Source organism: Choristoneura fumiferana, chromosome 27 (genome assembly GCF_025370935.1).
Source record: "Choristoneura fumiferana chromosome 27, NRCan_CFum_1, whole genome shotgun sequence".
NCBI classification, from domain to species: Eukaryota; Metazoa; Arthropoda; class Insecta; order Lepidoptera; family Tortricidae; genus Choristoneura; species Choristoneura fumiferana.
The window spans coordinates 10,587,908-10,601,009 of NC_133498.1; the positions used below are offsets into that span (position 1 = coordinate 10,587,908).

A 13,102-nucleotide genomic window follows, 5' to 3' on the forward strand; every position below is an offset into this window, starting at 1 on the left:
TACCAAATCGATAGGGCGTTCACTGTAGTCAAACAATGTAGGCCTGTAGAACTTTGTCACAATGATTGAATGCCATATCGCTGTATCTGACAAAGAAGTAGTAGGTACCAATGAAGTTTGTTGCGAAAAGGTTCGACAAGGTTTAGACCAACGTGAACTGTTGTTCTCGTCCCAATATTGTCTAGTATATGTATATGTCGGCGGCCGATCGTAAAATCCGCCAGATCACGAAATTCCTAGGCATATCGTGAAATGCCGCCATTCATGAATTGGCTAAGGGACATCCGCCATATCGTTGATAACTCACCGTTTAGCGATTTTGCCTAGCGACGTTTAGGCAGATCATGAAATTCCTAGGCATATCATGAAGCGCCGCCATTTCATGATTTGGCCAGTTCAGGCAGATCATGAAATTCCTAGGCATATCATGAAACGCCGCCATATCGGTTCTGGCACTTTCGCCGGCCGCTGCCGCGGCACGCTCGCTTCGCTCGCTCGGCTCGTGCGTCGTAATCACAATGAATACTAACCACTCCTCGCTCGCTCGTCGTACCTAATATTTTCTATATAAATAAATAACAACTAGTGAATACTTTATTTACCAACAAAATTCTAACCTCTAAAATACGGGCAGACGTCCACGGTTTTTTCACATTGTGCAAAAATCCGTTTGATTCACATAAAAAGAACGGAGCTGATGTTCAAAAGCTTCTTTTGCACTTCTATTTTGAATTCAATCACTATTTTCGGTTTAAAGATCATTTTGTTGCGACGCCGACATTTTTCACGCGCTAAACAAACACGGGCGGTCAGCTGGTCCACGGCCGCCATTGCATACGCAGCGCCACCAGTGGCCAAAAAGAAACTATTTTACGATGTGCCCGGTATAGAGCTAGGAATATCGACGATGCGTTGCTCTAATCGATCTGCGTATTATTTCTCAGGCACATCGTGATATGCCTGGCCAACGTTTAGGCATATCATGAAATGGCGGCGTTTCACGATATGCCTAGGAATTTCGTGATCTGGCGGATTTTACGATCGGCCGCCGACATATATAGTACGTTAAATTTAATGGGTGTGTAGCACAATATTCATGATTATAATGATTGACATAATTTTTTAATCATAATTTTCCCGTCAAAAACGTACATTTTCAGATATTTTGAAATGGTCATCCTAAAAAAACTTATGGGTTACGTTTGTTTTATAACAATTCTGAACAATTGATGGATTCAGTTGTATAAAGGTTTCGAAGAAAAATACATTACGCCAATCATTATTATTATGCCGATATGAAACCAATGCAACTTGCACGATGTTTCATGCGGGTCTTAACTGGGCCTTACATAGTAAATATTACGTACTAATGTTATCTGCGACTTTGGATGCGTAAACCTTAAGGTTTAGCAGTTGAAGAAATTCCGGGATTTCATAAAAAACCCCGTGGGAATCGCATCCATTCCATAGCACGCATCCAGAGCACGCATCCACAGCACGCATCCACAGCACGCATCCATAGCACGCATCCAGAGCACCCATCCAGAGCACCCATCCACAGCACGCATCCAGAGCACGCATCCAGAGCACGCATCCACAACACGCATCCACAGCACGCATCCATAGCACGCATCCAGAGCACGCATCCAGAGCACCCATCCACAGCACGCATCCAGAGCACCCATCCACAGCACGCATCCAGAGCACGCATCCATAGCACGCATCCATAGCACGCCTCCAATAGAACGCATTCATAGTACGCATCTAGAGCACGCATCCCAGGCACCACAGCCAGCACGCATCCAGAGCACGCATCCACAGCACCACAGCCAGCACGCATCCACAGCACCACAGCCAGCACGCATCCATAGCACCCATCCACAGTACGCATCCATTGCACCCATCCACAGCACGCATCCATAGCACGCATCTAGAGCACGCATCCATAGCACGCATCCAAAGCACCCATCCACAGCACCACAGCCAGCACGCATCCATAGCACGCATCCATAGCACGCATCTAGAGCACGCATCCACAGCACCACAGCCAGCACGCATCCATAGCACCCATCCACAGCACGCATCTTTCCATATAAAAACCTACCGTTTTAAAAAACCTAGTTGAACCCGTTTCCATCAGTGCTATGCTATGTGGACTAATAAATATGATTGGTGGATAGATATGAAACACATACATAGCAACGTAAAATAGCACATCTCTGGTGGAAAGGTACCCTAATCCTTGTATTGTACAAGAATACTACTACTTTTTAACCGACTTCAAAAAAGGAGGAGGTTCTATGTGTATGTATTTTTTTATGTATGTTTACCGATTACTCAGCGAACCGATTTTCAATTTTTTATTTTTATTTGAACGAGTACTCTCTGAAGATCCCTTGTCACCAAGTCAAGATCTGATGATGGATCCTAGGGAAATCGAGGCAAACCACAAATTTATAGGCATACCTATGGCGATTTTGACATTGCATTGAGATAAGCATTTACATCCAGAAATTATCATTTGGTAAACTGGACCTGATGAAGAAGACCGTAGATGGCCAATGGAACTCGTCAAAGCTAAGTAATGCTCGCTCGTCTATAAACGATCATGATTAATAAACCTAGATAAGCGACTAAGAGGAAGCTTTAAAATAATGATTCCTTCGAACTGATCTGATGCTGAAGCCGGAAGGTAGGCAATGGAACTCTGTTATAAAACAAGGTAACTAAGCCGTGTTTGGGCTTAATGGAATCATTGTGAGATGTACTTTGGCTACAAATCACTAAAAAGTGAGAAATAAAGATTTTTTTTAACAATAAAGTAAAACCGACTCCAAGAAATAAAGGCACCGACTTCGAGCTAGTAGGTATCTACCTAGAAAAATATTTTCAAGGGTTTTGTAGTCGGTTCCATTTTTTGTTATTTTTATTTTTGGTGTCGGTTTTACTTTTTTAGTACCTACCTTTGAATTTTATCTCAATCCCGTGGGAATGTCGGAGACAACGCAGCATATTATTATGTGTTATTCCAGATATCCGGCTATCTGCATACCAAATTGTATACAATATCGTGAAGGCGTTTTACCGTGAATAAGTAACATACAGTTTTGCATTTATAATACACTAAGGCCATCTTGCAGGAAAAAATAAATCTAGATTGAGTAGTTAATCCAGGCTTAAGCTTGACAGTTCCATACAATTTGACAATACTAAACTGAGCTTAACGCTAACTCGATATTTATGTGTTTCCAGCAAGTAGCCATAAGACAAGTAATAGTGTAAAATCTGGCTGACTAATATGAAATTCGAAAATCGAAGTTTAGTTTAGTTAGTTTGTAGCAGATCTGCTCCTTTGTACTACATCAATCGTTTTTTTAATTTAAAAACATTAATTAACTCATAAATGTGAGATAAAAAAATTAAATCAAGTAATTTTACTTCTACAAATAATTATTTAATTCTAATTACTAACAATACAAAAACGAATACACAATTGTACTAGAATTTTTTATAAAAAAAAATAACACTAAAAATAAATATTTACAAACAAGCAGAAAGCGCGCAGCGTTTTCGTATTAGATAAAACCGGTCGGCTTAACAATGAGCTACGTCACACGGATAAATAATAACGGTGATGCGAGGCGATGTGTTTGCGACAGGAGCGGAGCAGATTACTTTGCCGTGCAGCAGCCACCAACAAACACCAAAAAGAAAATAGAATATGTAAATTTGTTAATTAATATTTTCGCCATTCAAATTTATTAATTCCACAAATAAAATCAAGTGAAGTGTTTCCCCGAGTCGGGTGAGTGTTGCGAACATTTATTATCTTCGTAAGACAAACATTCTAGCCTACAATTGTAATTCGCATTGCATGCTTATTTGTGTGTTTTTTTAGATTTAGTAAATCGTCTAGTGCAATCATTTCATCCGCATAACGACGCTGCTTGTAAATACCGCTTCGTAGTACTTGCGTTCCGTCTAGTCTAGAACATCAAGCTACCCTCCTACAAATAATAATTATAAATGTTAATAAAATTATTATTTATTCTAATTTAAAAAATTGCCTGGATGTGAGTTAGGTTTGATGCTTGTTTTATTTAAAATATTCATATTGATACCGGCTGGGTTGGTCGGTTTATTTAATCGATTATTGTTGAAAATCTTAAATTCTATTTTATTTAGCGTTACTGTTTTTATCAATCTCAGCCACTTAATTAAACATAGCCGCTTGACAAAGCTTTGTAATACTATGTACTACTGAACATTCTAGAAATTTGACCTACCCTCATATTGAAAATATTAATGCAGCTAAACAGAATATCTACTAATTGTTGATCCATGCTATGTAATTAATTACCTTATTATCTTACAAATACATCTAAATTGGATCACAATGCTTTTGGCCAACTAAGTGCTTCTTTTTGTAATAGATATTTCACCTTCTGTCTGTGCTTGTAAACGAGGATATTATTTGTGACTGCCACATCAAGGATTGCTAATTAGTGCTTGGGGGTTCACTTAACCCGTATCCGCAAACATCCAGCTAAAAACATTTCATCGAAAAAATCCGATGTCGCAGTCACTAACTGGAATCCGGACTTTTTATGAACGGCCAAAATTGCGGGATTTCCAGGGAGCAAGTCTGGGGGTCGTACCTGAGCCGAACGAGTCAGCTGCCCTGTCGAACTGCCGTTCCGGGACTTCACCCCGAAACACCGGGATTTCAAATTTCACCTCCACGAGCCCCGTCAGCGGCGAGATCGTCGTGCGCAGGGAAGTGAACCCAGACCGGGACCTGTACCTTTGCCATTTAAATTCAGTGCGCTCAACTCGTAGATTCTACTTACCCGCGACCTAGCCGGAGCATTATTTAATTGGAATAAATTTTGTGAATTTTAATTTTGGTCTTGAGCTTATTTATCACCCACGCTAGCTAATAAATTTTCTACCTCTAAAAACTATAAAAACGCCACATTGGCGCCTTACTAGCGGTTTTTTTTAGAAGAGTTGAGCGCACTAGGTACAGATCCTTAGTATTTTTTAGTTTTCATTGGTGTTGGTGGCTTCTGTTTTCGGCAAATTTAGTTGTAAGGCTGATTTTCTGCAGTTACTAGTACGCGGTTATCCTAGGCTAAGTTTGAATCTGTGTTTAACATTGCTGGAAGTTTCGGAATAGTGTGTCTACCCACATTATTTTTCTTAGTGTACAAGCAGTTGAACGTTTTTTTTTTTTTAATTTTTTAGAGAATCTTTTTACTGTGAAATTCTTTATAACTGTTTCAACTATCCTCAGTGATTTAGCAAGGAAAATCGTATAGTATCTAGTTAATCTGTTTAAAAAAAAAATGTAATAATGTGTCTACCCACATTATTATTTTTGAGTTAATGGAATAAAATTATAAATTAATTTAGTCAATTAATTGGAAACCGCGTACTGGCTATTTTTTTAACTGTTTTTTGATGGATTAACAATGTTCAATATGGTTGTCTAATAAATAGTTCCTTTATACACAATTAATTATTAAGTTATTATTTTTTTTGGTTTATTGACCACATAATTATTTATTATTTTTTAACATTTACAATTGATTTATTTAACTTATACAATTGATTTATTTTACAATTTTAGAACAATCGATTTATTTTACAATTTCTTACAATCAGTTTATTCGGCAACTTATTCCATCGAGTAGTGGCTTTGTAGGATTCACAAATAATTATTGCTGTTGTCTAGTAAATGGGATTTTTTTTCTCGTTAAAATCTGCTGGTTATTACGCAAGTGATCTATTCCAATGTTATTTTTTTAAATTATATCATATTCATTTCACAAAAATTGCTAGGTTCTGTACTAGCAGAAATTTTATTTGTATTTTAAATCTATATGAAATCTACTAGTCTTTACTAGTAGTTTCATTTTATGGTGAGACTACCTCAATAGTCAATTTTTATTCATTTTAATTTTATCAATAATCAATCTCAAAATTTTAATTGAATCCGTTTGCTGGGCAACAATATTAATAACTGCTTTTTAAATTTGTGAATCAGTATTGCAGCTGCCTGGTTTATGTTATTTTTATAATTTTAGGTTTTTTAATGTGCCTACCCACCAAACTATTTTAATTTATAATATAATTATAGATACGAAATTTAAACTTATTACTACAGCTGAATACCAATAACTGGGCAGCGTTTTGTAGCGGCTTTTCAATCAAATTGTTATCACGGCTGATTTTATTGCAGTTGTTTAGTACGTGGATGCTTAACTCATGAATGTTTAGTGCGTTCTAGATTTTTCGAATAGTGTGTCTACCCACATTATTATTTTAATTTCTGTATTTTCATAATTTTTTTTTAACAGTTCGCTTATTACAGTGCATTCCACATACTTGGCAGCGAATTATAACGCTTTTAAATAAATTTATGTGCAGTCGCAACACTCACACCTTCTCAATCAAGCATCTCACTTGAACAAAATTTTGAAATTTATTTAATACATTATGGCATACCCGATTAAATACCTATCACTTCAAAAAGCGGAGCTTGAATACGAAGTCCTACTCCGTGGTGGTTCAGCCGGTTCGGTACAAGAGTTACGTAGCCAAATTGTTAAATTGTCCACACCCGCGGAGGACATTCTTGAATCGCATCTGGAACCTTCAGTTGATCTTGTTGCTGCGAAAGAGAGTCTTCAAAAATCCCAAACCATGTTAGCTACACTAAAGAGTCGCTTTGACAGAAACTTGTTCTTGCGCGCGGAAAACCTTCTTCATCATATATACCATAGGGCTAATAGGATTTTGAATGTTGATGCCAGTTTGGCTGATCAGTACAAGCAAAACTGTACTGCATTTAATAACCAGTACAGGGACCTTTTGACTATGAAGCCACATACAACTTCCGAATCTCCTTCTGAGCCTGATACTGCGCCTGTCACCTGCGATCGCAATTTAAATTCAGATCTAGCTAAATTGAAGTATTCTGGTAAAACCTGCGTCCTATCGTTCATTCAAAGAGTCGATGAATTCGTATATGCTAGAAACATCGGAAAGGATCGGTTATTGAAGTTCGCGTACGAAATTTTTACTGATGACGCTTTACATTGGTTTCGTTGTATTAAAGAGAAAGTAAAAACTTGGGATGAGGTTGTTCGTTTGCTTAAGCAGGATTTCGGGCAAAGAGATTATGATTATCGGCTTCTAGCAGAGATTAGGTCACGTACTCAAGGTGAACTGGAGAATATCACCATATATTTATCCATAATGCACGGTATGTTTTCTAGACTGACTAAAGCGTTGAGTGAGCAGGACAAATTGGAAATTATTCTCCATAATATAAGACCGTGTTATGCTAGTACTCTTGCTGCGCACCCGGATATATCTGACATCGACTCACTAAAGAGAATTTGTTTTAACTTTGAAAGCATTCATTCACGTCAATCTCAATTTCACGAGCCTCCTAGAGTAACGCCTGAAACGTTAGCACCAGAATTTGCCTACACTAAACAACACAAGTTTAATAACTGTAACAATAACAAGAACTATTTGCAGCCAAATAACTATTCTAAATTCAGAAACTATAATTATAACTATAATCAACATAATTATTCAAACAAATATAATCACAATTCCACTAAACCTACGCAAGAGAGGGCTACCCCTATCAACGCAGTTCATGTGTCACCTGGCCATTCGAATCAAGTACCGCATACTCATACTAGATACTGCCCTAGGTGTCGTAGTAATTCTCATTCTCTTAGGGAATGCAGACAACCACATTTTCCGATCTGTTTCAAATGCGGTACAAAGGGCATTCGTTACCCAGACTGCACGAAATGTAACCCTAAACCTAGCACTTCAAAAAACTAAGTTCTGTGGATTGCAGTGAATCGATGGCTAAAGGCAAAACTAATAGTAACTTTAACAAAACGGAATGGAAATCATGGCTCGATTTCATATCTAAATTTTTCGCATGCTATTCGGTAACTTCAATCCACAGTACTCAAAATAAAACTAGAACTAGTCTTCAAAATAGTAGACCATTTGTTTCTGTTAACATTAATGGTAATCCTATGAATGGGTTACTCGATACAGGTTCTAGCGTTACCATTATAGGTAATAATTATCACGAACGTTCTTAGAGGGCGGTTTTGCGCTTGAGGAGGATGAACCATTAAATTTTGTTGCTGCCGGGGGACAAAAATTAAAGAGTATTGGTACAGTACAGTTACCAATATCCTTTCTAAATCAAATACATATACTAAAGGTCTACATAGTTCCTCAAATAAATAATATTTTAATCTTAGGTATGGATTTTTGGAGAACATTCAGTCTTTTCCCTAAAAACTTAGATTCGGTAACAATTTCTAAGGATATTAACACGCTAGATACAATTTCAACGAAACCTAACATGCACGTTTGCGATTATGACCACTTATCCGCGGAACAAAGGGCTACTGCCGACCTTATTATATCACAATTTCGGGAAATTTCTTACGAACAACGTGGTCTAGGACGTACCTCTCTGATAGCTCACAATATTGACACTGGAGATGCTGTTCCTATTCGGCAGCGGTACTATAGGATGTCCCCTGAAAAGCAACGTGTCCTTGTTGAGCAATTGGATGAAATGCTGCAGGAGGACGTTGTTGAACCGTGTGAAAGTCCCTGGTCTTCGCCTGTATTGCTAACGCCTAAGAAAAACGGGGAACTCAGATTCTGCTTAGATAGTCGCAAGCTCAATGCTGTCACCACTAAAGACGCGTATAGTATACCATACATTTCTGAGATTCTTGATAACTTGCGCGATGCAAAATATCTATCCAGTTTAGATCTATCAAAAAGTTTTTGGCAAATCCCCATTAAGCACGAAGATAAGTGTAAGACGGCTTTCTACATTCCATCTAGAGGCAGTTTTCAATTTAAATCTATGCCGTTTGGTTTAACTAATGCACCAGCGACGCAACAACGCTTAGTTGACATGCTTTTTTATGGTCCCGAATTTGAACACAAGGTTTTCGTCTACATCGATGATATCATTATTGTTTCCCCGACTTTTGAGCAACACATATCTTTACTTGCCCGCGTTTTTGAAAAACTAAAATCGGCTAATCTAACTATTAGTTTCAAAAAGTGCAATTTCTTTAAGAAACAACTTAAGTACTTGGGCTACGTTGTAAATTCTAACGGCCTTCAGCCTGACCCAGATAAAGTTGAAGCGATCATTAACTACCCCACGCCTACCAACCGAAAGGAAGTTCGCCGGTTTATCGGTACAGCTTCATGGTATCGAAGGTTTATAACAAATTTCAGCTCAATAGCAGCTCCGCTCAATAAGTTAACTTCCCAAGCTAAAACTTCCCCACCTTTCCATTGGTCACCGGAAGCGGACAAAGCCTTTCGTACACTTAAAGAATGTCTTATCTCTTCGCCAGTTCTATCTTGTCCAGACTACTCGCAACCTTTTTCAAGTGCATACTGATGCCAGTGACTTTGGAATTGGCGCAGTGTTAACCCAGGTTATCAATGGTGAGGAAAAAGTTATTGCATATATGAGCAAGTCCCTCTCTAGTAAAGAACGAAATTACAGTGCTACCGAACGAGAAGCCCTAGCCGTTTTATTAGCCATTGAACACTGGAGGTGCTACTTAGAAAACGGTAAAACGACGGTCGTTTTTACTGATCACTCGTCCTTGAAATGGTTCCTAAACATCAACAATCCCACGGGTCGTTTAGCCCGTTGGGGTGTTCGAATGTCAGCATTTAACTTAGAAATTAGACATCGCCGAGGTTCTGAAAATGTTGTACCTGATAGCCTTTCACGTTCAGTTCCTGTAGCCGCTGTTGACGATACTCGTGTAAATTCTAATGTAGCATATATCACTAAAGACCCATGGTACTTAAACATTTACAACGGTTGTCAGAATTCTCCTTTGTCATTCTTAGATTATAAAGTTGCTGGAAATAAACTATATCGGCACAAAAAGAGTCTGAATCCTCTTACAAGGGAATTTGAGTGGAAAGAAGTAATACCTCTCGAACACAGAACTGACATCATAGCTAAAAATCATTCTGAACCAACTTCCGGTCACTTTGGGATCTTTAAAACATTCAAGCGGATGTGCTTAAAATACTTTTGGCCCGACATGCACCGTGATGTCACAAATTTCATTACAAAGTGTGACGCATGTAACGCGCACAAACATTCTAATCATGCAACTCTGGGTATGATGGGCCGTCCTAAAGACTGTTCCCGTCCATTCCAAATGCTTAGTATGGATCTTGTGGGACCGCTACCTCCTTCAAGAAAACAAAATACCTTTCTGTTCGTCGTAACTTGTTGTTTTAGCAAATACTGTTTACTTTTCCCAATTAAACGCGCAACAAGTGAGATTATAGCTAGAGCTCTTGAGGAAAACGTTTTTCTTGTTCATGGTGTCCCTAGTACCATCTTAATGGACAATGGAAAGCAATTCACAAGCAACATACTTAAACAATTATTTTCAAAATACAACATTCCAAACGTAAATTACACACCTAAATATACACCTCAAGTGAACTGCGTAGAACGCTACAATAAAACTGCCATGACCGCCGTATCCACATTTATCGAAAATGATCATAGATCGTGGGATACTAACATCACCAAAATCCAGTTTGCCATAAATTCTTCTGTCAACGAAGTTACAGGATTCACACCTTCCTTCTTAATTTACGGTAGAGAATTGGTAGCTTGTGGCTCTCAATATATCGATTCAGACGCTAACCACGACATGATTTTCACACCCAGAGAGGTGTACGCTGAAAATTTAGGGTACTTACGAACTTATTTTGAAAAGGTCCAATCGTCTATGATAAAGTCTCACTCTCGAAATAGTAACCACTATAATCTGCGTCGTAAAGACATTCACTTCAATGTCGGCGACATAATCTGGAAGAAGACTTTCTTTCAAAGCAACAAGGACAATAGGTTCTCGAAAAAACTGGCTCCTAAATACATGAAATGTAAAATTGTCACAAAAAAATCGAACTTAGTCTACGAGCTCGAGGATATGAACGGCAATAACATAGGTAACTGGCATGTTAAAGATTTTAAATTAATAAATTATAAATACTAAAAACACAAATGTTCTAAAATTATATGACAGCGGTATACTATCTCTACACTTTTTGTCTAATGATCAATTATTATCATGGATTACTTTAAAACTATATGTACTACATCTAGCAAATCTGCTTTATTATGTTTGCTGTCTCCTACCAGATAGCGGACGCTGGGCTTCACTACCTAAAAGGTGGATCTATAACTTAAAATGTTTGCTGTCTCCTACCGGATGGTGGACGCTGGGTTCTTCTACCTAAAAGGTGTATCTTCGAATCAATCAAAACCATGATAGTTGATCAACAGTCGCTTTAACATCTTTCAATTGTTATACGAGAGTATAATATTATTGCCTAAAATATATACTCAGTCAGTTAGGTCGCAATAACACGTTAGAAGCGTTACTGCTATTTTGAATGCGTGATTTCGGGTGGTTTAAGGATTCTGTGAGTGTGAAGCCTGTAAGGATTAGTATAACTTTGAAGCAGAAATTGAGATAGTGGATTTTTATAAGTAAAAATCCAAACCTAAAAAGGGGGGTATGTAGCAGATCTGCTCCTTTGTACTACATCAATCGTTTTTTTAATTTAAAAACATTAATAAACTCATAAATGTGAGATAAAAAAATTAAATCAAGTAATTTTACTTCTACAAATAATTATTTAATTCTAATTACTAACAATACAAAAACGAATACACAATTGTACTAGAATTTTTTATAAAAAAAAAATAACACTAAAAATAAATATTTACAAACAAGCAGAAAGCGCGCAGCGTTTTCGTATTAGATAAAACCGGTCGGCTTAACAATGAGCTACGTCACACGGATAAATAATAACGGTGATGCGAGGCGATGTGTTTGCGACAGGAGCGGAGCAGATTACTTTGCCGTGCAGCAGCCACCAACAAACACCAAAAAAGAATAGAATATGTAAATTTGTTAATTATATTTTCGCCATTCAAATTTATTAATTCCACAAATAAAATCAAGTGAAGTGTTTCCCGAGTCGGGGAGTGTTGCGAACATTTATTATCTTCGTAAGAACAACAGCTAGCCTGTCAATTGTATTCGCATTGCACCCTTATTTGTGTGTTTTTAGATTTACCTCCAAGCGTCAGCGCAAGATCATTTCCATCCGCATAACGACGCCGGCTTGTAAATAACGCTTTAAATTGCAGTGCGCTCAACTCTAGAACTTCAACTTACCCTCCTACAAATAATTAATTTAAAGTTAATAAATTTTAATTTATTCTAATTTAAAAAATTGCCTGGATGTGAGTTAGGTTGATGCTTGTTTTATTTTAAAAATATTCATATGATACGGCCTGGTTGTCGGTTTATTTAATCGATTATTGTTGAAAATCTTATTCATTTTTATTTAGCGTTACTGTTTTTATCATCTCAGCCACTTAATTAAACTAGCCGCTTGACAAAGCTTTGTAATACTATGTACTACTGAACATTCTAAGAAATTTGACCTACCCTCATATTGAAAATATTAATGCAGCTAACAGAAATATCTACTAATTGTTGATCCATGCTATGTAATTAATTACTTATTAATATTTACACATACATCTAAATTGGATCACAATGCTTTTTGGCCAACTAAGTGCTTCTTTTTGTAATAGATATTTCACCTTCTGTCTGTGCTTGTAAACGAGGATATTATTTGTGACTGCCACATCAAGGATTGCTAATTAGTGCTTGGGGGTTCACTTAACCCGTATCCGCAAACATCCAGCTAAAAACATTTCATCGAAAAAATCCGATGTCGCAGTCACTAACTGGAATCCGGACTTTTTATGAACGGCCAAATTGCGGATTTCCAGGGAGCAAGTCTGGGGTCGTACCTGAGCCGAACGAGTCAGCTGCCCTGTCGAACTGCCGTTCCGGACTTCACCCCGAAACACCGGGATTTTCAAATTTCACCTCCACGAGCCCCGTCAGCGGCGAGATCGTCGTGCGCAGGGAAGTGAACCAGACCGGGACCTGTACCT

At 37.8% G+C, this 13,102-nt stretch overlaps 1 protein-coding gene, 1 long non-coding RNA gene and 1 pseudogene across 2 annotated transcripts; all 3 read left to right on the plus strand.

Moving 5' to 3' along the window:
* LOC141443262 (aldo-keto reductase AKR2E4-like) overlaps positions 1-3,282 on the plus strand; it is a 7,743-nt pseudogene extending 4,461 nt beyond the window's left edge.
* Positions 3,283-3,364: 82 nt separating this feature from the next.
* On the plus strand, positions 3,365-4,902 carry LOC141443447 (uncharacterized). Its single transcript, XR_012453025.1, has 2 exons — positions 3,365-3,805; positions 4,637-4,902. It is a non-coding gene; the product is annotated as an uncharacterized lncRNA (long non-coding RNA).
* A 1,017-nt stretch (positions 4,903-5,919) lies between these two features.
* LOC141443441 (uncharacterized) lies at positions 5,920-8,035 on the plus strand. The gene has a single exon (XM_074108741.1). It carries the CDS (start codon positions 6,502-6,504, stop codon positions 7,867-7,869), a length of 1,368 nt encoding a protein of 455 aa, XP_073964842.1. The 5' UTR covers positions 5,920-6,501; the 3' UTR covers positions 7,870-8,035.
* The last annotated feature ends 5,067 nt before the right edge of the window (positions 8,036-13,102 follow it).